The sequence below is a fragment of the Anarrhichthys ocellatus genome, unplaced genomic scaffold (genome assembly GCF_004355925.1).
Source record: "Anarrhichthys ocellatus isolate YVR2014 unplaced genomic scaffold, GSC_Weel_1.0 scaffold40, whole genome shotgun sequence".
NCBI classification, from domain to species: Eukaryota; Metazoa; Chordata; class Actinopteri; order Perciformes; family Anarhichadidae; genus Anarrhichthys; species Anarrhichthys ocellatus.
In genome coordinates this window covers 5,030,963-5,056,830 of record NW_022280070.1, presented here as the reverse complement: position 1 = coordinate 5,056,830, position 25,868 = coordinate 5,030,963, and the positions used below count along the sequence as shown (strand labels likewise).

The window sequence follows — 25,868 nt, the reverse complement described above, 5'->3', positions numbered from 1 at the left end:
CTAGTTGATCAGCTAGTAGTATCAGTAACTATCAGTCTTTCTGTTTGTTTCATGAAGTGAACTGATATTGACTTCCTTCCTACTTTGTAAGGTGAGTTCAGGTCTCCAGGTCCACGTAATCCGATGTGTTTGTCTGTGCGTTCACTGCTCTTCAGTCCATTAGCAAAATAACCACCTGTTCAGAAGAATCGCAGGTCAGACAGGTCATGAAGAACCCTCTGAACCGCCATCTGTTCGGTGCATGTGATGTTGTCAACCAATGCCAAATCATTTCTGATAACTGACACAAAGAGTGCTTATAGTTCTAGCAGCGTTCTGTCTTCATAAGAGTTCCACCGCCATCACCTCATAAAAGGTTAAAATGACATTGATGGATCAAACATGATCATTTTCTGGGTATGTTTCCCTCAGAGTGGGATGAAATTGGTGCCGACATCAGATCATACAATACTGAAAGAGTGTAACCCTGATTGTGCATGGAGGCCTTAAAATCACACAGAATGTTGTTTTGCTTCACATGTTGTACGTCATGCAGGGAGTCTGACATGAGTTTGCATGTCACGGATAATAACACAGTTAACAGATTGTAGGTTTATCAAAACATGCAGGTGGTGGGCAAAGCTCTGATTGGCTCTGAAACCTGAAGCCTTTGTACTGGAAACCTGAAGGATCATGCTTCATTCAACAGTTTGAACAGTCATGGCCCGGCCTGACACGCAACAGCCGCAAGTCTCACGCCATGAAAACACAGAATGACCCCACCTCCCCTCAGAATACAAGATCAGATAGCCTCTCCTGCACCAGCAAGACTGAATTAATCAAGTCGTATCTCTCCATAAGGGGAGATTTTATCTTGCCGAGTTAAACTGGTCAGTAGTGATTCTGCAGAGAGAGAAAGATGATGTTATAAACATATCATCCATTTGTGGAATATTAAAAAAATGTCCTTCGAATTTTGTTTTCTTGGTTGTTCCAGTAAACACAGCCGACTACACTTGCAGGCTTCATTGCACATAGTCTACAGATGACTTTTTAGCATTTTTGTATTTAGATATTTTCCAGCAAACTGGCGCATTTTAGCAAAATACATGGATACAAACACAGCTCAATTATCATCCTCTTGTGAGGTCAGAGATTTTGAGTCGAAGGAGGGGAACAAAACAAATCCAAACTCTTTGCCACATTTTAAAAAAATAGTACCAAGAAAAAAATTAGAAACTGTCAACCGAAAACAATTAAATGGCTGTAATATCTGGAAGAATTCTTTGGAGAATCTAGAGTTGTTGCTGTCTCACTGTCACATGGCCTGCTCATGTGTTATAAAAAATATTCTGGAAAACAAGTAAACCCAGCAGACTTTATTGGCCTTGCTGTACGGACACACATTGCCTCTGTGGCGTAAGCATAAATACATAAAAGCTCCTAGCAGCAAAAAGACTCTCAGACTTCTCCATGCCGCAGCTGTGTCTTTAGCCTTTATCGTATTTTAACTGGCAAAAAATAACGAGACAATCCATTCTCCTATTTCATCTTTCTTATTTTTTACAAGATTGGATCCTTCATATTAAAACATGGCTTGGATGTGTTTAACTGAACACAGCTTTAATCACTTCATCAATTAAAAATAAATAAAAACATCAGCTGTGAAGCTCGGTGTCCTCATAGTTTTTTCTGTCCTCTGCACTAATAGATGAAGGCAAACATGGCTGAGAAGGAAATGAGTCTAATGCGTATCATTGGCCGTGGCCTCAGTGGGCTGCAGCTGGTGTGCTTACTCTGCTTGAGGGCGACGTTGCCAGGACAGTGCATGTGTCGAGGTCCTGCAAACAGAACAAGCTGCAAACAGGCTGAGACACAAACACAGGTTAAGACTAAAGACCCGAGTCGAGAGGCCCTCAGAGAAAGAGATTGTGCCTTAAAGACGAATTATACTGTACGGTTTGTGTTTTCACTGACTGGCCCTGAGCTGGGTCTTAGGTAAGTCAGGGTCTATGTATTTGTCATTGAGGTTCAAGAGAACTCACAGTTGAAATGTTGATGTTTCTCTTTCTCTGACCAAGGAAATTAAGAAACTCTAACGGCTAAGCTCTTGCCATGACCTGTTTTATGTCAGCTGCTACCTTTTTTATGAAGCAGATTTTGGGATTTATTGAATAACGTCTAAATCTGTCTTACACATAAGTGCGTGCAGAAAAAAACTCAATTACATTTTTACCGCTAGTATCCAAGTGTATAATCAAAAAAATGTGATTAATTAATTAAATGCCTTAAACAACTGGCCTATCAAAATGCACAGAAATAATTACCGATGTGTTTCATGATATTCCCTCTTATCGTGTTTTTGTGCAGGTGTATGTAGTTTTTATGTAAATATGTAGTAGTTTTGTTATGCCATATAACACTGCCTGCAGTGTTATATGGCAGTGCCGTGCTGAACAAGCCTGTATGCATGTGTGCTGTTATACACATCGCTGGGAATACACTGGCTTAATTACTGACCAATAGTGAAGGCGGTATGGTTCACTCCGACCCGGTTACACAAACCCGTTGATCAAGCAGGGAACAACCAGGCTTAAGCACACCTATCTGATTTCATCCCCAATGCCCTACAGAGGGCTAAAGAAGGTCATCAGTGTTGGCAGGTTTTAGGTTTCACATGAAACCAATGTAAATACCACGACTTAGGACCATAGGTTTTTCTTAGATCTGTTTTGGACATTGTGTAAAAAATGTTTATGATTCATGATTTAAATGGCCACCTTCTGAACCTTGCTGCTTCCTTCAACTTAATCCAGCGATGATGCAAGTTTGTAAACTCAGGGAATCTTGACACACTGACAAATCCTTATGGCTAGAATAATTTATAATGAATTATTATCATAATAGCCTTTCCTAAAAGCTCAATAACTGTGTGGTTTGGCGTATGTTCTTTATCAGCTCTTTGAAATAACACGTGATGGATATATTATCTGTGTTTGTATAACTTATTTCTTATTATAATTTGTAATGTACACAAGTTCAGACATGATAAAACAACGGCAAATAGAAGAAGCAATACGGGGCTCATGTATAGGAGAAAAGTTATGGAAATAATTGATTAAATAGATGGTTAACATGGTTAATAGTGTAGATGCTGAAACCGTCTTGGGAGCACAAGTAACACATGAACCACAAACAAGATTTTCTCTTTTAGAAGTAATTTTCTCCCTCCACACTGATTCACAGGAGAGAAGAGTAGATAAAGGTGATAAGTGAGTAAGGTGGCAGAGCGGATGAGCAGAGTTTCAGTCAAAAACGAGGGGCTCTATCTTCAGACGATCTCTGGGGTACTTTAATTAACACATACAAGAAAGTCAATACAAATTTGATTCGATGACTTCCAGGCACCATTGCCGCTGTTAGTTAGGTTTTTTTTTCTTCTCTCATTGTTATTTTTGTTCATTGTTCCTTGCATTCACAATGATGTTACATTTCGTCTCACCCAGCAGATGTAAAGCTTTTATGTTTAGAAGTTGGATAAATCCATTATCCTCTTGGATTCTAATTTGATGAAGGATCTGGACGATAGCACTGCCACTGCTTCTAAATGTGTTGTATATATTTGGAAACTCGTGCTTGTTTAGTCTCCTTAGCTGGATATTGTTTTCAATCTAGACGCATGTGACAGTTGTCATAGCCTGATTATGTGGTTGGTATTGTATTTATTGTTGTAACAATGTTTTTGCTGCCCTTTTGGCAATCACTCTGAAATATATGTTAATCCCAATGAAACTGTTTACCTTAAGTAAAGGAAAATGTCATTTAATTGCATGTTGCATTTTATGAGACTTTCAGTTGCCCCCCCCCCCCCCCCCCCAGAGGACTGTGATATACAGTATACTGGTCACAATGTATGGCATAACCTTATTATATATGATGAATACATTTTTTTTTTAATCTAATAAAAAAAAGTTTTTAAACAATAACTACAATAGATAAGAGGAATTAAGCACATTTAAAAAACATGAATTCAATATAAGACCGCTGTACATAGGCCTATGAGAACAAGCTGATTATACAACATCACACATCAAGTCATAAAGTCAGTATGAAGATTATTAAGAGCAAAAACACACTTTTGCAGTTTTAACAAGCCCCTGCGTTCTCCTCACCTCACTTCATCCCGCTGCTCTCTCCTGAGGGAAAGTCTGTTCACTAATTACAGGTGATTGAGGAAACAGATAAAGCCAATACTGCCTGCGTTTCTATAAGCTAAACAAAGAAAATGCTGTTTAGGTCCACGCACATACGAGGTTTATTAAAACCCAGTATGCACGCAGTTACTTTTATTTTTAAGATTTAAAAAATGTCAAATGACATAATCGACATTTCATAGGAAGTTCATTCGTGGTAATTACGCATGAAACTATGGCAACTTGTTTTAAAAGATGTAGCCTTCTTTTTGGAAACAAGCTATCTTTCCCCTTTTTCTGTTGATGAGGGGTGGACAGGGCTGACGCACAAAAACAGCTATAGTAACATTATAATATCGTGTCTCGCTCCAGCTCCCCAAACTGGTGCGTGAGGCATGACGCATTTGGGAGGCGCGGCTAACTTCCCCGATAAATCCCCAGCCTGCTCTACTCAGGATTCAGAGAGACAGCGAGGTTAGAACCTCTCACTTCACTGAAAGGACTTAAAAAAAACATCTCTTGCTACAGCACCATCGACCTCCGGGTGCAACTGCTGCAAGCATGATTAAGAAAATGGCACCATCTGAGAATGAGTTCAACATACCGGCCAAGAATTGCCAAAGGATGGTGATTCTGGGCTCCACTAAAGTTGGAAAGACAGCCATCATCTCTCGGTTTCTGAACGAGAAAGTTGACGACCAGTACACACCCACCATTGAGGACTTTCATAGGAAACTCTACGGCATCAGGGGAGACGTTTACCAACTGGACATTTTGGACACGTCTGGGAATCATCCGTTTCCTGCAATGAGGAGGCTTTCAATTCTAACTGGTGAGTTGAGCTTTAAAACGTCACGCCGATAGCATAATGCAGTTTGCAGAGTGCATATGTCGCTATTAAACTGTTATTATTATTTGACATTGAACGCGTCTTCCGTTGTGTTTTCCAGGTGATGTGTTCATCTTGGTATTCAGCCTGGACAGCAGGGAGTCCTTCCAAGAGGTGCAGCGCCTGAAGCGCCAGATTCAGGAGTCCAAGTCCTGCCTGCGAAACAAAACCAAGGAGAACGTGGACGTCCCGCTGGTGATCTGTGGCAACAAGTGTGACAGAGACTTTTACCGTGAGGTGCAGGAGGACGAGGTCGAGCAGCTGGTTGGTGGAGACGAGCACTGCGCTTACTTTGAAATCTCAGCGAAGAAGAACACCAACGTGGACCAAATGTTTCAGACTCTCTTTACCTTGGCCAAGCTGCCGAACGAGATGTGCCCCGGTCGGCACTGCAAGGTTTCCCTGCAGTACTGCGAGGTTCTTCGCCGAAAGTCCTTCAAAAGCAAGAAGCGCAAAGATGGGAACGCATATGGTATCGTGGCGCCGTTTGCACGGAGACCCAGCGTGCAGAGTGACTTGATGTACATAAAGGAGAAAGCGATAGGAGGCAACCAGGCCAAAGAGAAAGGCTGCATCATATGCTGACACTTTTCTTTGCCTGTGTGCGGCTGACGTCCTGAGACTAAACTGAAGCCATTGTGCATACAGCCCAAAACACTGTAGCCTGCAGCGCCTGAGAGACGCATTGTGATGCAAACTGTGATGAGACACTTACATGGGGCCCAGCTCATAGGCCTGTCCCCGTGAAGTGATGCAGTAGATGCTCTGAAAATACTGTACAAATCTGCCTCTATATTAGATTGCAGAGAACGGCACTGCAGAAAAAAAAGTTTACATTTTGCTTTTTTTTTTTTCCTCTCCAAACTTGTTGGACCTTGAATGTTTGTTGCATTACGAACAAATTTGAATCTAAATGTTTACTTATGTCTACGTCAACTTTTGGATAAAAGAGAAAATAAAACCACTTGTTATTTTCCTAGTCTGTCTTCCTCTTCTTTCTTTTCAAGCAAAACACAGTGAAGTTACACAAAACACTGCACTCACAAATGTCATGCAGCAGTACCTCTGGGTTGTCACTTTAAATAATCTTCATTTGTTAATACATGCCCGATAGCTCATCCTGTCACTTCTTACAAGCAGATAACTGACATAATGGTCAACAGGGACCATTAACATGTTTTTTCAACTGTATTTCAGCCATCTGCCATGCACCAATTAAATGTGGATAGGCATTATATATTCCACTATTGACACAAATCCCTAAATCAAACAAATCCCCTTAAAAGCAACCGGATGAATAATCACGTTGCTTACTTTTTGCATCAAAAAGATGCTTAGGCTAATTTATGATGGTCACAGGCTTAAAAGAATGTGTATGACTAGTTGGCAAATCAAATAAGGCTGTAAGCCAATAGTTGATAATCAATTATTTTAATACAAAAATTGCAAGATATTACAGAAAAGGATTAACTGAAAAACTACATTGAATACAAATACTATAAAGCAAGTTTGCATTTTCGCAAGGTAAAAAAGTGACAGTGTGTGACATTCAAAAACAATTTACATTGCGATGCAATTGAGGGAAAAGAAGTCCTTGTTCATTTAATTTGTCCACCCCGTGTTCTTGAATGCCACAACTGCCCTACAGGTGAGGATGAAAACAAAACCTCGACTGTCTGTGAGCTTCCTCCAATCAGTGCAGTAATCCAGTCTTCGGCTGTCACGATGCTTTCGGCACGTCAAACATGCACAAACTCTTGTATTTCTGCAGCAGCTGGTTCTTGGTGCGGACCTGCTCCCGCAGGGTAGCTAGCTGCTGCTGCTGCTCCAGCGGACTGCTGTCTACCCCGGGCATGTTGGATATCTGCTCCCGAGCCTCCTGGATCTTTACCTTCAGCTTGGCCAGTTCTTGGTGGACATCCTGGCTGTCCTTGTCCATGCTTAAAGACAGTAGGGTGAACATGGGGAAATGTTAGTGCCATGTTGACATTGTCTTGGACATTTAGCTACCGTTTCTAGTTAGCCTAGCGGAATAAGCTAACGTTAGTTTTAGCTAACAGTTTTGCTACACCCCCAAATCGACTGTTTACGACAAGCAACGATGTTTTCACAGAGCAGCGAGTAAACACGTGAATCTGCAGGTAATCTTACCATTTGATAATATCATGAACTAAAGGCAGCAAAGAGCAATCCTCGCTCTCTTTCTCTTGCGTTGGTTGAGACACCGCCATCGTCTTTTCCTGCTTCCGCGGCGCAGATAGTCTACGTCATGCGCCATATGATGACGTCATGTCATAAAATCAACATTCTGCTACTGCTTCAAACGGGCCCACTACTCGCACCACGGGGAAACATTCTCATTAACTGCCACAGCCAGTGAAGACCTAATTAAGAGTAGCTTTAGTGAGTCTTAACCTTATTGAACATTTTCTTTGGTCACACCTCCGACTGAGTGGTAGCTGTGAGAATGACATTGCACGTTACATACTGAATTTACAGAGATGGATTATATGATCCAGATTTGTGTTTGTAGGGTAATTATGTAGATCAAGTGTTTTACCTTTTGGGTCATGGGGAAAGCTCTGACCCGTCAACATTGATGAGGAAAAATGGGCCATTTTGTGACCCAATAATTCAATTTCACACACACAATGTATCACAATGACCATATGGAAAGCATAAATAATGTTACTCTTTTGATTATGTCCTCATCTCGTTTTTTGTTTTAGTGTAAAGTTGCTATTTAAATCACCACTGTAAAAAGACTATTTTAACTATTAAATAAGCAATAATTCTGCCATAGAGCTCTATCAGTAAACTTGCTTGAAATGGGAACTTTTGGTCTCTAAAGCAATTCATTCTTTATGAATATTCATAAAAAAATATATTCATGAATACACTCTCTGGAACATGTTGCCGGTGAGAGGGAGGTCTGGGTCGGCCTGCTTGACCTGCTGCCACCGCAACCCGACCCAGGATAAGCGGTGGAATATGGATGGATGGATGGACACTCTCTATTCACACGCACATCCTTCCCTCAGCTCAGCAACAATATAGGTGGAGAAAGGCAAAAATCACTTTTCCTTGTATATGGTTGACTGAAGTTCAATGTTCTATTTAAAAGCCCAATGAAGCACCATTTAATCAATTATAAATGAATTTGTATGTTTTCCCTCTACACCGTGTAATGGTCGTTCTTAACTATGTGCAAGGAGGATATAAAATAATTTATTTCGAGTTAGTGTCTGAATTGGCTATCCATTTTTTAAAGAAAGCTTAGATTCACACAAAATCCCTCGTGTCATAAACTGTCTTGAGAAATACTTCTGAATAAATGAGTCTAATCCCTCAGCACTTCTAAGAAATTTCAATGATAAACTATTAACAAATAATGAATCACTTAACATGAAAATGATGTCACGCAAAATCAGTGAGAAAGGCCAAAGTTATACTGTTTTTTATAAATACCGGGCTTTTTATAAACTCCCATGAACTCCAGTGATGAAACAAAAGCATATTTATGGAAAATATCTCATGTGCTGAGTAAACATGTGTTTTATGACTTCCAAGGGAGTCCTGGATAACTTTTACAGCCTGGGTGACTTCAGGCCTCTTCTGGTTGAACCCCTCCATAGCACTCTCAAAGTGACTTGCCTTGCCCAGCCAGCCCCTGTGATGACATGAAAGGGCCTCTGACTGCTTCCCACAGATACAGTATGTCACCTCCCAGCAGAGAGCTGGCAGGATGCAGATGTCCTGCCTGCTCTTAAATCTAATAAATACTGAGCATTAAGGATATTTGTGTTTCATTTGACAGGAAATTGATTCCCATGAGTCCAGAGAAGCTTCTTGGAAAGAAACCTTCACCAACTAGCCAGTCAGCTGCAGATCATTATGTAATCCAAAATCATCTTTAATTAAATTAACAAAGCTTCCTAGCCATACATTCATGTGTGTGTAAAATGGATCAAGAGTCAAGAGTCTCAACCAGTGTCCGAAACCACCTTAAGTGAATCAACTATATGATTCAGTGAAAATTGAATGAATTCAGGTGCTTCATTTTACTCATAACTGGCTCTGCCATAAAACTACATACCCATCAGTGTCTGTTAGGGCACTCACATTTCCCAGAAAGCAGAGGTTCAGTTCCATGGAGCCTAAATAATCACTGATTTTAGCACACCTCGTTGGGTCCTTAACTGTTTACAGCTGGTGTTATTGCTGCAAAGGAGACATGCAAACCGACTGTGTAGTTGCTGCCCGTTCGTCAATCAGTTAAGCACTTTGAGCAAAAGGCTGATTGTTTGCAGCAGCACTTCATTCCATTTCAGATGAGGGACACTGGCATGATTGTAAAATGCTGTAATGACTGCAATTACTGAGGCTTAGAACTAATGATTTACCCCCTAATCAAACTAAGAGACTTGAATGACATCTCAACTACTTCTCCGAACACTTATGCTCATATAAATTCTTACACTATCACTCTCACTTCAACACCTTTCGTTGCTGACACTATATTTGGCCCCCTTTATCCCTTTCCTATCATTCCAACAATTCAGCTGCTCTTTAAAACAAAGTTAAGCCAGCAATGCAGTTTATCTCCCAGACATTTATCAAACAATTCTGTTCAGCTACCAGCTATTCATAATTCGATTTAGTTCAGTTTACAGCTTTTCAAGCAATGCAGTGGCTGCTCATCCATTTCAGCGGCAGCATTCCCAGCACAGTTTTGTGTAGTTTATAACAAATGTACCATTTATCTATGTTTTTACTCCTTACATACCTTGGACAATTGAAAAATAAGTCATCAGTCATTGAGAAGATTTTACTGAACACCCTTGCTTTGATTAATACTGTGAAGGGACATTAATCAAATAGAAGATGAAATGTGAACACGCTGTTCTTTTTGCTCGGAGGACCTTGTTTAACCATAGGACCCGAGAGCCCCCCACGGGGGGCTGTTTTAGAGTGTGCAGCATTCAGCGTGTAGTAGAAAGCATTTTTCATAAAGAAATATGATTATTGCTCCAGACATATTAAATATCGAATTAACGGGAAAAGTCCGAGCAACATCATCATACCAGCCATTGTAAACACTGCAAACACAATTATACATGAACTAATATCATATCTGGAAGATATCTAGAAGATTTGCCACAATTTTGGCCAAAAATCGACGACCTATGCTCACTCTATGGTTCTCTCATCACGGAGCAGGATCGCACATGGCGGATGAACACATGCAGGAGGGGCACGATTCGACCCGGAAACGCACAGCGGCGTCCAAATTACTCTCTTTCAAACCATTCAAAAGTTATGGGTATGCATGCCAACATCAGCCGCAGGTCACGAGAAAAAAAATTGGGTAAAAAAACTTACGTTTTGGCGATGAAAAACGGATTTATTCGAGCCGATTTCTGCACAGCTATGCCCGCCATGTTCTGCTGCATGTCTGTGAGTGAGATCAATGCGCTGGCGGAATGAATCACAAAATGGCAGACGATTCTGTGGGGTGGAGCAATACATGTAGAGAGGGGGGTTCGCCCAGCATTTTGCGATTTTTAGTCAGTAAACAGACCCGGATACGATCAAACACCCCTGCATGGCTCCCGTTGGACTATCCCGCATCTAAAAATGGCTCACACCAGTAAATCGGCCTTACCAGGGTCACATAGACATACATTATGAGCCATTTATTGTTATGAATGACAGATATGACACATCATAACTGCTCAAAATTATTCAAAATGGTGTCAAACTGCTTTATTAGGATTATTGAACACTCTTAGTGATAAGAAAAGTGAATATATAGTTAATATTTAGTTATATAGTATATAAAATTAGTATACAGCAATGCAACAGCTGGTTCCGAAAATCAACATTTTGATTTTTATGACCATTTATGCTGGCCTGCTTCACTCAATCGAAGTAAAATATGTTGTGGGGACATGTAAAACGTGTTGTTCTATGACTGTGGCGTGTTTTTAGGCTTGCAGCTGCATTCTTTAAAATAAAAAAAAAGTTCAATAAAAGTGCTTTTTTTCAGGCGAACCTAGAGGTTTTTCAATTTGAGCTGTGCCATAAGTGTATCAGTTATTAACCAGTAACATATACACAATATTTACACAATTCAACAGATCTCACAAGTGTTACCAGTATTCTAGAATCAAAATTATTAAAATAGACCTTGTAGTTAGAGCTCAGGACTCTCTTGAGTATGGCTATGCAATTTTTCAGCAGAGGCCTAAAAATAGGGCTAGGGTCCTATGAGTTAAGATGTGTTGTTTCTCTGTTGTGCCAGTCTCTCTATTGGTCAGTTGGCTTTGTTAACCTATACACAAAGACATATATTCATCATGTTTCGCCATACTCAAAGTTCTTATCATGATTTTATTTTCTGATACCAGACAATGTCAATGAAACCACCCAAAACACATAATTTGACTGACTTACTAGAAGCAGAATGCTCAGACTTCATGTATTTGTACATAAGATTATAGGGAATGAAAACAATGATGGAAAAAGCAGTCTGTGCAGAGAAGAGAAGAGACGAGAAGTGGAGAAGTGCAAACTCATGTCATTTGTATATGTGAGTTTATTTTAAGATTTAAAAATGGCATAACTCATACAGGACTGAGAAGGAATGATAATACAACATTTTACTTCCTTGAACTTATATTAATTTTTACAATTAGTAGTACAGAACTATGACTAATAGCACATTTCCCTCCTGAGAGATACGAAGTTTAACTGTGGGACTAGGTAGCCTTGCACTGCCCCCAAGTGAAAAATCGAGGGAATCACAATTTCACAAACAAGGCGGAAGAGCCTTTTTTTTAAAATCTAGACCTATAAATCATTATTGAGAGACAGATCCCTGGAAGTCAGCATGAAGTTCAGAATATGTAATGGGGGTTATCAGTATGATGTTGTAATGGAGTAGGGGTACCCAGAAGAATATGAAACATAAACAGGTCAGCGGCTTGCTCTGGGTCATTTCCCTTTCTGGTGCAGCTTTAGTCCATTACAACTATCTCCAAAGATGAGCATGTCATTTAACACTTCCACTTGAGTACAAGGTCCATTAACCATAATACAAATTGACAAAAGTGAGTACTTTTTTTTTTAGATCTGCATTGGGAAAAGACCCATTAGTATTAATTTCCAACGCATGGTAAAGGCCATACAGCATCCTGATGCCTAATTATCGCTGTGTTAATACGGTCTGCACCGCAGTATGATTGTTGTAGACATGTCCAAAATAAACTCATTAGATAAGGAAAGCTCTTGCCAAATCTTATTTTTGAGTTCATCAGGGCTTTGGGATTGTATCTTTTTAAGCTGTTGATATGAGCTGCCGTCATCGGAGCATCAGCCCTGCAATTGTTTTGCCTCCATGTCAATCACAGCTGAGATCCCTTTTGAGACATGTGAGGCCGTCATGGTCAGAGAAGCCTGGGCCCCGGGCCAGTTGACACATCACACAGCATGTATTCATGGCATCCTGTTCAATTGAGTCATGTTATGCTATATATCGGTGACTACACACATACACCATACAACCACTAGGTGGTAGGCTTTAATTGATGATACTAACGGGTTGGACGCTTACTATTATAAATAAGGAAAGGGGCTTTTTGCTGATGTTCAGATTAAAATATTTAGGCCTCGTTTCTACTCTTTAGATGTCACACAGTCAACTGAATTGCAATCATGAACTGACGCTTCTGCGTACGTGATGAATACATCCATCCATGACAAGCATCTAGCGCATCAATCAACAATGATTGACATAAAGTAAGGGCAATAACAGCTGACTTTGAGAAAAAAAGACACCATTCAGAATACCGTTGTAAATGTCAGCCTTGGTTATATCTTCCACACTACCCTGCGTGGTGGGTGTTTTGTGTGTCGAGGTAACGTCATCGATGCATTATATGATTATAATACAACAATCATACGGAACACATAGGAATGAAAACCAAGCACACCCGACGTGCCCTAAAACCGACGTGGTGACGCAACGTCTTTGTGTAGGCAAATCACGGTGCACGCTGGGCGGGCATTGTGAAGCTGTAGGTGTTGAGCGTTAGCAGGCTAACTAGAGAAAGAAAGCTAACTAATCGTGAGAGTGGAAGTGGAGCTAACGTTTTGAGCAAAAAAGGCAACTGTCAAAACAGCAAGAGGAGCAGAAATTTGAGTGATAATTCCGTTCGATGACTACATGAACAGATGTGTTGCTAGTTAATCGCAGACCGTGTTTTGTCAGATGCCCGAGGAGCATTTTGGATACTACATCGATTGTCCCGTTTCCAAACGGAAACCATTTCTGGACAGACAGTTTCGGGCTAGCTTAGCTAGCTAGCTAAGTAAATCATCCAGGAGACTTTTTCATTGTCACCTAAAAAAGCCCAAAACTGAATGTTTTGTCTGTCATGAGTCCGGCCGGGTGCTCCCATGTGAACGGTTATAAGGTGGATAACTGGAAACAGAACCTTCGAGTCATATACCAATGCTTTGTTTGGAGCGGTACTGCTGAGACCAGGAGACGCAAGGTAAAAACACAGGAACTGCAACGTTACCTTCAGAAACAAAAGTGAAATAATGTTAATGTGGCACAGGCGGACACAGAGAACTGGAGTGCAAATGATGCCCCGACATGAAGTACAACCACTGAACGGGTTGGAACAAAACTACGGCGTTAGTGAAACTACTCTTGCAGCAGTAGTGTTGCTAGCACCAGGGTTAGCCAGCTAACGTTAGGTTATCACCGGTAACTGAGCTAGCACGACTCTACGTGACGAGCTGCGGCGACTGGTGGCTTCTTTGCAACGTTTAATTTCTCTTTATTAGCCCACGCAACTATTATTCAAGCTTTTCCGCCGTGAGTCAATCGGTTAGGTTCTGTTTGGTAGAGGCTAAACAGTTAGCGCATGGCTAAACTTGGGTTGTAGCCACGAGCTAACGTTACCGCACCAAAACGTACCCATTGTGGCTCTCCACGCGCACACATATTGTGGTCCACATATTGGCGGCTCTCTCCTGTCCAGGGCATCCCAGGACAGTGTGTGTGTGTGTTTTTTATTTTTTTTTTCTGCACTTGTCATTCTCTCACGAGCTTTTGGATGCTGGGACGTCAGCTGATTACTTCATTGCCAGTTTCCTTTTGGGCTTATCCCACACCTGCTCGGCCTACACAGCTCCGAATAGCTCCCTACACTGTGATGTCATCCCCGGACTGTGTTGCAGTTCTCCTTCCATTCCTCTTTTTGTAAACATTAACTTTTTTTTTTTTTTTTTTTGCGCTACGATGTTCATTTAGGACAAATTTACAGCTTGATTTGTATTATAGATTAACAACATTTATAGCCTGACTGTTATACCGGAAATAAAATCCATGCTTCACTTAAACATGTCATACATTTTATGTCGTTGTGATAAAATAGGTGCTTCAGGGTGATGCAGGATGGACAGAGCTGGTGAGTTGATTTATCCCCTCCTCATCTTCACTGACATACTGTAGTTCAGATAAATACGAACTGGCTTGCTTTCTCTCCTCTTGCTCACCTTTCTGTGTGCCTCGGTGCCTTTTCATGTAATGGACTGAATACTAGATGTGAACCTAGTAGTGGAAGAATTCAGCCCCATCCCCGTACCTGCTGTGATACTCAGTTTACAGCCAGTGAGATTAATGGGATGGTGGACTATGAGCAGCCAAAAGCATAGCTCAGTTAAATTACAGGCATGTCAAAGCAAATGGCCAGCACAAAATGGTCGATGACCCTTTTTTTTTTTTTGTTCATGCAGTGTTGTAGTGTCGCGCTTTGGTTCGAGCACAAATGTCTTTATGAATTATGTTTACACTCTGATGTACATCAGAGTTATAGTGTGTGCTGAGTACGAGGCAGTCCTAAAAAGTTAAAAGTGTAGTGGGTGACACTGCAACTGTTTTACCAGCATTTTTATAAATGGTAATATTGACTGTTTAGTTTATTTTTCACATTCTTCCTGTCAGGTTAATGAGCTCCCCTTGGTTGTATTCCTTTCATGAAATTAGGACTGGCCATGGGTGCTTTCTATTGCTCACTTCTTAGCAGTTCACAGTTGTTCTGCCCAACCCTGAGGGCGCATTCGCTGTTACAAACCTTGCCTGTCGCTTTTACTTCTGGAAGAACCGTTTCTCCATCCGTTTTGAAAACGTCACTGTCTCAGCATCATCACCCGTAGCCTTTTTGCCACGATGACCAGCACCACAACCAGTGCTTCAGCACAAACCACCACCGTTTCCTCTAATATTTACCTCCCACAAAAACTGCCGAGGTGGCATGCTGCATGAATACCAGTCCTCCAGATCTGAAAGCCGCTATTCTCATAGTCTTTGAAGTTAGATGGCATTTAAAGCCAATTTTGTGTTGTAATTATTTAGTTGATTTGTTTCTGTACACTTTAAAGCTGTCATTGGTAGTTTCAGACTGGATTGCAGTTTAGTTTTATGCAGTGTCCAACCCATGTCACCCATCACTGCAGTTTTTAATTCTTAAAAATGAGCACCACCTAGATCCTCTCACATGCCACTGCGCCACAGTACACCCGTGGCATTTTGAAGTAACAATAGGCATTGAAAACATTGCTGTGTAATACCAGCACCGTATCTAACAGTGACATTTTAGAAAGTATATTTCTGGCTGTAATGTCGGTGAAAAGAGGAGGACACGCCTCTGTTGTTGTTCGTTTCTATTAGAAATGCTGCTCTATCTCTTATCTAGTCTGTGGTTTGAAATGAGAGTACAGTTGTTTACAATCAATGTTGAGTGACAAATGGCATTAAGCGACTGATACAGAGTGAAAGGAGAGTGGCTCCTGAATGAAGTGTACTCTCTACTGCTTAATGGCACTCCACGAGTCCGAGTCTTGTGTCTCAAACCCCCTTTCACCGAGGCTTTTTACCGCCGGCCTACTCCGACATGTAGATCATGTGACGTGCTGCTCCAGTGGTGCGCGGGCAGTGCAGTCTGTGATTGTGTTCAGCTTGAAGACTAGGTGTCTTTTTAATGTCACATTCTGGTATCTTAACATTCTGAAATAGAAATACAAATCCTGTACGCGGTCACTCTGAATGTTGGCACGGTGGATGAAACAAAAGCTCATCACTGCACTGCTTACTGCTCATTCATCTTACAATAGTACAATAATGGCAAACACACGGCAAGCTCTGTGGTACAAGAGGCATGGAGGGAAGTTGAACGACCCTGCCATGCAGAGACTGATTAATGGAAGCAATGTTTTTACATTGTATTCAGACTTAGGTTGATGAGCGAGTGCCTTTTATCCTGAATTGCTGTTTTGTTTTTTCCATTTTCCTGTCGTCTTTCCTCAGCAGCCTCCCTGCAAGCTGTCATCCTCTCTACCTTAAGCTAAAAATCAATTCCCAGGCAATGTGCAGCAACATGAGTGGAAAATCTGTCACCTGCTCTGCGTGCACAATCTGAAACCCACATGGGTCATGAGTGCCAGAGACGAGGGTTTGCAAAGATGACGTCACAACCCAGTGTGGCTTGGGATCTGCCATCTTTTAATTAGTGCGTATTAATTATAATAGTAATTCTTTTGGGATGTTGGTCCTAGATGAAATGCCCCATTAGCTTCCGATGTGCATGCGGGTTAACGCTAACGCAGTGTATGGGAGCGTGCAGGCTGGCACAAGTGGTGGCCATAAATTATAGATGTAATTTGGTGACAAATTTCATATTGTTGCAGACTCCTCCAGGCCTCGAGTCCAATGTCCTTTTGCATAAACGTTTCTCAGTTGTCCCGTGCCCACAAACACCAACTACTACTTGCTAATTGTATGTGACACAAATGCTCCATGAAAAAGAAGCAATTAATTAAAGATTGAGCGATGTATTAAAGATGCCCCACATAGGAAGATGGCAAGAATACACACGTATGCAATAGTGTTTTCTCTTTGCTTTTAATGAACGTTAAATCTTTCATGATTTCCTTCTGTGCATCTGGGCTTCATTATATTCTTTTCTGGTCGAGGTGTGCTACGTGCCATATCGCCAGAGGGGCTACACCCACCGTAGACTGTCAGTTTGTGTCATGTTACAAAAAATGCGGCTCAGTTTCAGATTGCAGAGGAGGAACCATTGTTCTGATGTGCTTCCTCTTCCATCTTCCCGCTGCCTTACTTTTGTTCCTGTCTCTTAATCTATTCTATTCCTGTTGTGAGTGTTTGTTTAATGAGTCTAGCGAGCGATTGTTTGAGGACGGCACGTGAGCCTTTAGTCTGCAAAGAATTCTTCTTTCCTCTCTTAATATAGATTCATGTTACCCCCTGTGCCATACGCACAGCAAGATGCCGGCACAGAGCGGAGATAAAAAACCTGCCGTTGCTTTTAACAGTTGAATTCATTCCTCTTTAGGCCCAACTCCAGTCATATATTCATAATTTATAGTTGGTGAATGGCTGTGGTGGTGGAGGCAGAGAGTAAATATTCATGAAGGTCATGGTTATGTATTTTGTGCAGCAGAATCGGCTCTATTTGCTCTATCTCTTAAGAGGACGTCTACTAAAACACTGCTGCCATAAAGGAACCTGCTCTGCAGTTAAACCGGAGCCGTTATCTCAGGTTGAGTGGATATTGGATGAGATGGAAGCGCGGTGGGTGAGGTTGGCGGAATTTTACAACCATAACTTCTTTGAAGCATTTGTCTGTCACTTTGATTAAAGGGGTAAGCGTCGTGATTAAAGAGCCGGCTGAAGTCAGCTTTTTTTATCTTCTAGTTTTGATAAATAACATATGATCAGAGGAACCACAACCCCCCCTGTTCTTCTTGTGATGAGGGAAGATGAGAGAGAAATCGTTTGCTAGATGTTGCCGTGAAAATGTATATATTTCTCAAGGATGACACATTTACTTCCTTCTGTCCCTCCTGTTCTGTCTCTTCACACACACACACACACACACATACACATACACAAAATGCACTGAGGCACGACCAATCCCAAAGAGCGGCTGATTCCCGTGCTGCGAGCAGATCTCTTTGTCGGATCGGTCTCCATCACATCACAAGCCTGCTTTCTAACTCATCAGCATACGTTTGTAGCATCGGGATCTATTCGTCCAGCCTCTTCACAGCCCTCGCTTGTTCCTCTTCTGTGCTCACTCCCACGCTTTTTCTCCCTCCTCTTCCTTGCTTTTTTTTTTTTTTTTTTTTTTTTTTTTTTTTTTTTTTTTTTTTTTTTATATATATATTTGCAAACCTAGTTCAGCTCAGAACTCATCGCCTTTTGATTATACCATTAAATGCGTGCAATAGAAATACTTGTATTGTTTATTTTTGATATTCTAATGCAATAGTTTTGTGACAGTTTTAAGATTACACTAAATATACAGTGTTTTTTTTCATGGGATTACCTAGAATCCTTTGAAATTCAGAGCACATTTTCCCATCTTCCCGGTCCGTCCTTGCCCCTCTGCCTCACAGGAAACACTCAGTGGGTTTGGTGATGTCAGTCAATGGTTTCTGGCTGCCTTCCAGCTCCATTTCTTCCACGTCTGTTTGCTCTCCGTCACTCCCAGGTCTCGTCTAATGTGGCTTTCGGTCCGTCAGTCTTTCTGTCTGTTGCTCAGTGACTAAACAAATGGCTCGAGGCCTATGACCGCCTCCCTTAGTAATGGGCCTGGTGTGTCACCTTGCGGTGTCCCCTTCGCATGCTATTACCTCCCAATTTGTCAGCCTCAGATAGTCTACGTCATTTTACTGACTGTGCTGGATGTGCTCTGCTACGGCGCTTTCATCCTTTCTGTTTATTTTAGATCAGAGATGCTAAAGAAGACATCCGGAAGATGCAACACTGGCACGGAGAAAAGAATCATGAACAAAAACCATTAGTTTTACTTTGGCCTTTTGGGGATGGTTATTATAGCTATAGTATGTTTTTAATGACTACATATGCTCATGAGGCTTGAGGAGTGGTCATACATTTTACCAATCTAGCTGCCGGAGGAAGAGCATGACTTTGCGTTTTGATTATAAGCTCCTCTCTTGTGTAAGCTGCAACAGCCCCTCCTCACTAGACAAGTTCACTTTGACTGAATTCTTCTTCCATCTCTGCCTCTGACCATTTCACTTCTTTGGCCTCCCTTCAACCGGAGACAGAACTTCTCATTTGAGTGTCCCACAAAAGCGTGCTGGTCATGGCCTGAGCCAGCTAATGAGGCTGCTGTCCAGCTCCCATAGTACCGCCATCTGGCTAATGAGCTGTCAATCAGTCCCCAGGGGTCGGCCCTAGCCCAAAACCAAGAGGCGATCAATCTCTTCCAGTGTGGACACTCAATTATTCCCTTTTGTTAAAACCGTGGGCCCAAGTGACGACTTTTCTTCGGAACAAGGCCTTTTGTGTGAAAATGGTTCTCTCTCCTTGTGAAAAAGGTGATGATTGTGGCATTAGACTCTTGCGATTATAATTTATTACTTAAGTCTGCTCCATATGTACTCACTTTTACACACTCTGCCTCTTTACTGCAGTGCTCGTAGATCTTCCTGGAGGTAATGTTCAAGGCTCTGTGGGTCCTAATTGGTGCTATGGGGATAAAGAAGGAATCGACTTACGATGTGAAGGGATTTGAGTCCAAGGAGTCACGTCAGCGGTCTCTCTTCGATGTGTGTTTGTTTGTTTTCTTTTGGTGGCTGTGGGCATCTGGTAGCTGCACGGTTTGACTGGTGATCACGCACCCTTTTGTTAAGCTGAAGCTAGACTGTTAGCCATCTGTGCAGACAAACACAGAGCCGGCTGCAGGATCCTCCCCCTTGTCAAGGTTTTTTTGCAGCCTTTGGTCAGTCTACTCACTGGTGAATTGGATAAATATTGGCTTGAGACTCTTTTGTGAGCGGCCTCTGTGTGACTCCTTTTATGAGGCAGTGTGGCAGTGTGGCAGTTGTCAAAGCGTGCATGTTTGGTTTGTATTCCACTAGTCCCGCTGCGAACATGTGGACATAGGTAGCCAGTGTCGGACCAACTGATTGTTTCTCACCATCACTGTGCTTTAGTGAGTGGAAATCTTTCTTTCTCCTCCACCCTCTGAAAATCCAGAAGGAAGCACAGCCTATCTCCCCCTAATCGAGTGATCTTAATCAGATTCACACATGCACGCCTGTGTAGATCCATCCCATGTGCTGCCAACCTACACAACGTGTTCAAACCCCCGACAATCATTGGACTACATTTTTTTCATCACGGCATCAAAGCTACTCCACCGCATAGAGTATCTCAGCTTAGTTCCACTCCATCCTCACTTTATCCACTTTCATTTCTATTCCCGCGGACGGCGAGAAGCTAGACTCTCATCGACTGGGGCTCAGAATCTAGCTCTAATGTCCTTATAGCAGTGTCTGACAGTATGAGGCCAAACTGCACACCAACAATCCCTCAGCTCTCCCTCGACTCGGACTCATTTGAATGAGGTGGGAATACATGTTCACGCACAGACCATACAGCGTGTCATCGTCAACAGAGGTTACAATGAGCTGATGGGAGGACGGAAGTGAAAAGAGAATAGAGTAGGATTGGTATTGTGTGTGTGTCCCTTGGGCTGCTGACTGAGACTGCATATTGCAGGCCAGGCATTGTCATGTGGGGATAGTTGGAAGCGAGGCTGCCAAGGCACTGACAGGCTGCAGCCCCACGGGGTCAGTCGGCAGCACGGTTCTGGAGCATCACCATCAGTCCCCCTTCCCCAGCCCCCCTCGGCTTGTTCATGTTAGTTAGAGAATGGGGAAAGGACCGCGTGCGTATGCATCAGTGTCTGAGCACTCGTACCATCGTCTGCGTGTTTAAGCTCGGTGAGGGATTCTGCGAGTATTTGAATGCATATTTATAGCGTGGTGTGCATGTCAGCCATTGTTAATTTAGTTGTATTATGAGCATGTTTCTGTGAGCTTGGTGAGTCACTGCTCTCATATAGCCGTGCTCTCTCTACCCCGTATTGACTCTCTCTCTCTCTCTCCCCTCCCCGGTCTGTTCTTTGCAGCATCGGGAGCGTGCTCTGTATAGCCAGACCTTTGTCCACATCATAATTGTCGTTGTCATTTTCTCTCCTCCTCAGTTACAGCTCATCGCATTGCTAGCTCTGAGTATGCAAATGCGTTAACCTTAACGTTAAGCTGGGAATAATGCAGTCGGATTGAAAGCATGCAGGAGGAGATGAAGAGGCTGAGTATGGGTCTCACTTTGTGTATACAGTTAGATCTAGAACATTGGGCCGCTCATGCTGTAATTGTTGGACCCGGGTCATTGTAAGCTCAGCAGACCCACACAGCATGTATTGCTACCTTATCCTCATGTTGAACATGTATTGGACACCTATTCATCTAGCTAATGCCTTTCTGCACCTGTTCTTCCATCACTCAGCAGCTTCGTACATTAGTGGGGTGATTCCCCCGGACATGGATCCCAGCCTAACTTGTCTCAAAGAGCGCCTCCCAGATGGGGAAACGCAGCCTAGCGCAGCACAAACTTAAGCTTGCTATACCTGTCTGATGCTTGTTCCAGTCATCTGAGCCAGCGGCTGATCAATAGCTGATCTAATGGAACATTAAAAGCCTCTGGGCGCAGAGGAAGGCAGGACTGCTGACACTGATGAGTAGACAGCCTGTGAAACATGGTGAGAGGGAGAGATTACAGAGAAGCCAAGGGGGTGCTGGAGCAGAGATGGATTTTCTACCCGCTAAAGGGGTATTGAGGAGGGGGAGGGGGGGCAAGGCGTGGCATTGGCAGGGTTTCTTGTTTTTGACTTGGAGTCCTGGTGCAGTGGAGATGGAGTGGGGATGAACAACAACAACCCTGCCTCTGTAAGATCGGCTCAAAGAGGCAACTACAACATGTATGTAGCAATTCAGTTGACCTCAGCTGTGTTCCCACAATATTTGGCCTGATTTTTTTTTATCTTTTGCTAGTGCATGTAGGGTTTCATCTGGATTCTGAAAGTCCTGCTCCACACTCTATCATATGTTTTCTCATTGCATGTCAATGACACAACCTCCACTGTAAAAGGTTGAAAGAGCCCGCTGTAGATGTGGTTGGTTTTTAGTGGCAGGCCACACTTCTTTCCTTTCCTTTTCCTTTCCATCACTCCCCATGCATCCCTCTTGGAAAAGCATCGCTCACTAATTTGCTTCCACCCTTTCTCTTTCACAGCCAGTCAGAGCCGGCTGGCTAGCAGACCCAATATAAAAAAATAACAGAGCTTAGTGTCTGCGACCCTGAATATCCCCTCTACTGCTATGTCATCACAATCCAACCCACGCCCACTAATGCGCAGCCAAAACACAGACCCGACCTATCTCAGGCAGCAGTGCATAGTAGTAATATGTTATATGTATCACCCATATCCCTAGCCTACTATGATATGTACTTCTGGTACCCACTGTCAGTATCCATACAAATAGATGCAAATGAAGAGATTTGCTTGGGACTGTTATTTCAATTTTGCCCCAGTCCCACAGATGAGTTATTGTCCTGTTTCTGTATTCTTATTGTTACCCATTGCAATACCAGATGTTGGAACATCAAGATTCAGAGCAGCAGTGTTAATGTTTAAATAAGATGTGGATTGGGGATGAAATTATGTACTATTTTACAATAATGCACGTCTAGAATGGAGATTGAGTGAAGAAACAGAACTTTGTTTGGCATTGCACTTGGATATCCACAGTTTATTGGAACACAAATTATTTATCCAGAGTCAAGAAGACCAATATCTTAATGTTGTCCTCATTATGCCCACTGTCCACTTCCAACCATAGTTTGTACTGCAAATCCTTTGTTTTAATTATTGTGGGAACATCAATCTCCCAAACAAAGCTTTGTGATGAAATTAACCTCAAATGTGTCACTGGACAGTTGAAGTTTTGAGTCATCGTGTGAGTAAAACAGGGTTGCGCCACCAAATTTAGATTGTAATCCCAATTTGCTACATGGGAAAGAAAAAAATCCTTTTAGTTTTGTCGTCGTCCCATTGCACAGACTGTTCTGTGTTATGAGTCATCCAGAGAGAAGGAAGTGAAACTGACTGGCACAACCTCCTTTATTGCTCCGCAACAATACGCTTAACTGTTGTTCATATGGTGTCAGGTTATACTATTGTCTCTAGTCAAACAATAGCAATAGGCCCTTGAGTTTCTGTGTGTAGGAGTGTGTGAGTCTTTCTTTCGAGCTAGTTTCACAGAGTGTACCAGAAACAAAAAAAAAAAAACCTGTTTAATCTCTCCAGCCAATAGTTCTCATTTTGTTTCTCCTCACCTTTGCCTCACACCTACTTTCCCTCCGTCTCCTCTCTACAGTGTGAGTGGGCGACTCATTGCGGCTGTAAGGCTGTGATCAGATCGTCTTATTTAATTTCTCCCTCTCAGCGCAGACTGTGTGTTGCTATGCTTTCACTCACATTACCAACAGAACTGTATAAGGAAAGCATTGAGTGTAATCACGGCTAAAAGATTGTGCATTTGTTGACGTAATAATTGTTTTTAAAAATGCTTTAGTTCGGTGCACAACCTGGATGCTCTACATTTGTTTTAGAAGGTCAGAAGTTAAATGGAGTTGGGAATATTCCTCGTACTACATGTTTACAGTTGTCGACTCTTACCAATATATACCAACGACCCGTCTCTGTTCTCCCCTTCCTCACAGTTGTTTTACAACTATTAGGCTGCGACCAACCACCTAATCTGAACTGGCTCCTGTGCAGCCAATGTAGGGCTCATTTCTGCAGTAGATGTCGGGCATTCTAATGTCCGGTTACCTCTGGGTGCCGTAGTCGAACCAATTACACACACACACACACACTCCAGCGTGTGTGTGTGTGCGTGCGTGCGTGTGCCCGCTTCAAATAAATTCTGCTTGCCTTCTCTGGTCTGCCTGCCAAGCATCAAATCCCATCATGCCCTGCATGTGTTAGAGGGCAAAAGATTCAGTGAGGAAATATGTCGTTATTCAACTGCAAAGAATTTGTCAACAGGCCCAGCAATCTTGAGTCTGTCTCTTCATATCAGGTCTATTCAAGCATCGTGTCCACCAAAGTGTTTATGTGACTGACTGGAAGATAGAAATCTGATTCAGCCAGCAGGGAGTTCCACTCTGCCTACACCACTCTACAGTGGAGCTCAGGGCTCTGTCCTGCTGCAGGGGATTTTCTCACCACACTGACGGTCCTTTTTTTTTTTTTTTTTTTTTTTTTTTTTTTTTTTTTTTATTTTTACTGTCAATTTCCCCTCCCCCTTCCCTCCCCAACCCCACTTCTCCTTTGGGTGTTTTCTTTCCAGGCCAAGTCGTGCATCTGTCACATGTGTGGAGCCCACCTGAACCGACTCCACTCCTGTCTCTACTGCGTCTTTTTCGGCTGCTTTACGAAGAAACACATCCACGAGCACGCAAAAAACAAGAGACACAATCTAGGTAAGCCAACACACTCACTCCACTATTTCAGGAATCATTTTGGAGCACATTTGAATTGATTTGTAGTATGTACTGTGTATGATAATTCTCTACATTCAAAATAAAATCTAACAATAGAGCTGAAAATGATGATATCAACATGCGTGTTGTCCCTCCCTACGTCCAAGGCCCGGTCCCATCACGTCAGTCCTCACATTCACATGCACCCCGGTGGCTCACTGCAGCATCAGCTATTACCAGCAAAGGATTACAGCATTACTTTGGGCAACTTCCTCCTCTGAGCAGACAGGGAGCTTCACTCTAACCGCAGCACATTACCGTTCTGGTGGGGAGCGCCTTAGCCAGTCAAATGTCATGAGTTTAAGTTTGCACTCTCCCTTTCACACAGCAGCAAGGGACTGGTAGACGGTTGCTAATCCACAGCTACCCAAAAAAGCCTTGCTTCAACCCTACATGCTAATTAGGCTAAATATGATGATGACACTAATGAGCGAGATTGTGGTATTGCTCCTACAGGGACGGCTAAATATAGAAGCCAGGGAGAGAGGGTACGGAGACTTGGTAGTTGTTTTGAATGGCTTTAATTGATTTAATGCACACAGACACCCCTGGTGCACGGCCACAGTGTTAATTACCTTTGAGCTTTCCACAAGAGCCTCTCTGACACTGGCGCTCTGTTCGTCTCCTCCTCTAATCAAATTAATCCAAACTCCCCGTCTGCTCTAAAACAAGATAGCAAGCTCCCTTCTCAGGACTCATTTTTACTTTTTTTTTCATAATTTTTCTAACCTCCTCAGGACACTGTCCTTATTTTTCCCTTGTCCTATTCAATCATTCTCTGGATGCCTTTCACATCTCCTTCTAGTTTTCTTCCACTTCCCCTTCATCCTTCTTTGCTCTCATCCTTTGCTCAAGTGAGCATGATCTACACTCCTCCACATCTTCATCCTCTCGTTGTCTTGTTGCCATGGTTTACCAGAGAAAAGAACGATGAATACATTTTCTTCTTCACTTTAATTCTTTGTATGTTCTCACACACAGATAACATGACACAGTGACGACAATATAACATACACCAGGCTTTATATACGATGTGTTAGCTCACTTCTCAGTGTGGGAAGCACCACAAACGGAAAGAAATGTCCAGTTAAGAATAGGTTTTCACGGCAACAGAGCTGAATTATTGTTAAAAAGGATGCTGTGTTAGTTAGACAGCCCAGGTGGGGGGGTGCAAATACACCTATTCATCACTACTACCCTTATATATCTTATAAATGCAAGAAATGAGATGGGAAAAATCTATTTTTAATTATGGCGCAATCTCTCTTTCTCCTCTCCCCCCCCC

At 42.3% G+C, this 25,868-nt stretch overlaps 3 protein-coding genes across 5 annotated transcripts in view; 2 read left to right on the top strand and 1 right to left on the bottom strand.

The window, feature by feature from the left end:
* The first annotated feature begins 4,647 nt into the window (after window positions 1-4,647).
* On the top strand, window positions 4,648-6,023 carry LOC116394657 (dexamethasone-induced Ras-related protein 1-like). The gene is made up of 2 exons (XM_031867909.1): window positions 4,648-5,004; window positions 5,123-6,023. The coding sequence occupies exons 1-2, from the start codon at window positions 4,734-4,736 to the stop codon at window positions 5,644-5,646; spliced, it is 795 nt and encodes a 264-aa protein (XP_031723769.1). The 5' UTR covers window positions 4,648-4,733; the 3' UTR covers window positions 5,647-6,023.
* Window positions 4,714-7,304, bottom strand: med9 (mediator complex subunit 9). Its single transcript, XM_031867910.1, has 2 exons — window positions 7,213-7,304; window positions 4,714-7,001 (listed from the first exon to the last, which is right to left on the bottom strand). The coding sequence occupies exons 1-2, from the start codon at window positions 7,290-7,292 to the stop codon at window positions 6,782-6,784; spliced, it is 300 nt and encodes a 99-aa protein (XP_031723770.1). The 5' UTR covers window positions 7,293-7,304; the 3' UTR covers window positions 4,714-6,781.
* Window positions 7,305-13,129: 5,825 nt separating this feature from the next.
* Window positions 13,130-25,868, top strand: part of LOC116394480 (ubiquitin carboxyl-terminal hydrolase 22) — a 23,310-nt gene continuing 10,571 nt past the window's right edge. The window contains exons 1-3 of one of the 3 annotated variants that reach the window (XM_031867586.1): window positions 13,130-13,619; window positions 14,511-14,543; window positions 24,391-24,523. In XM_031867586.1, the coding sequence (XP_031723446.1) occupies window positions 13,500-13,619; window positions 14,511-14,543; window positions 24,391-24,523 (286 nt within the window). In that variant the 5' untranslated portion in view covers window positions 13,130-13,499. Of the gene's footprint in view, window positions 13,620-14,510; window positions 14,544-18,306; window positions 20,536-24,390; window positions 24,524-25,868 lie in introns of those variants that run through there. The other 2 variants (XM_031867587.1, XM_031867588.1) reach the window with 2 other exon arrangements.

Excerpts from the sequence above, each read along its gene's own strand:
- med9 (XM_031867910.1), bottom strand. The coding sequence starts at position 7,292 with ATGGCGGTGTCTCAACCAACGCAAGAGAAAGAGAGCGAGGATTGCTCT. Across the intron at positions 7,002-7,212 it reads GTTCATGATATTATCAAATG|CATGGACAAGGACAGCCAGG; the intron begins GTAAGATTACCT and ends ACTGTCTTTAAG.
- LOC116394657 (XM_031867909.1), top strand. The coding sequence starts at position 4,734 with ATGATTAAGAAAATGGCACCATCTGAGAATGAGTTCAACATACCGGCC. Across the intron at positions 5,005-5,122 it reads GAGGCTTTCAATTCTAACTG|GTGATGTGTTCATCTTGGTA; the intron begins GTGAGTTGAGCT and ends TGTGTTTTCCAG.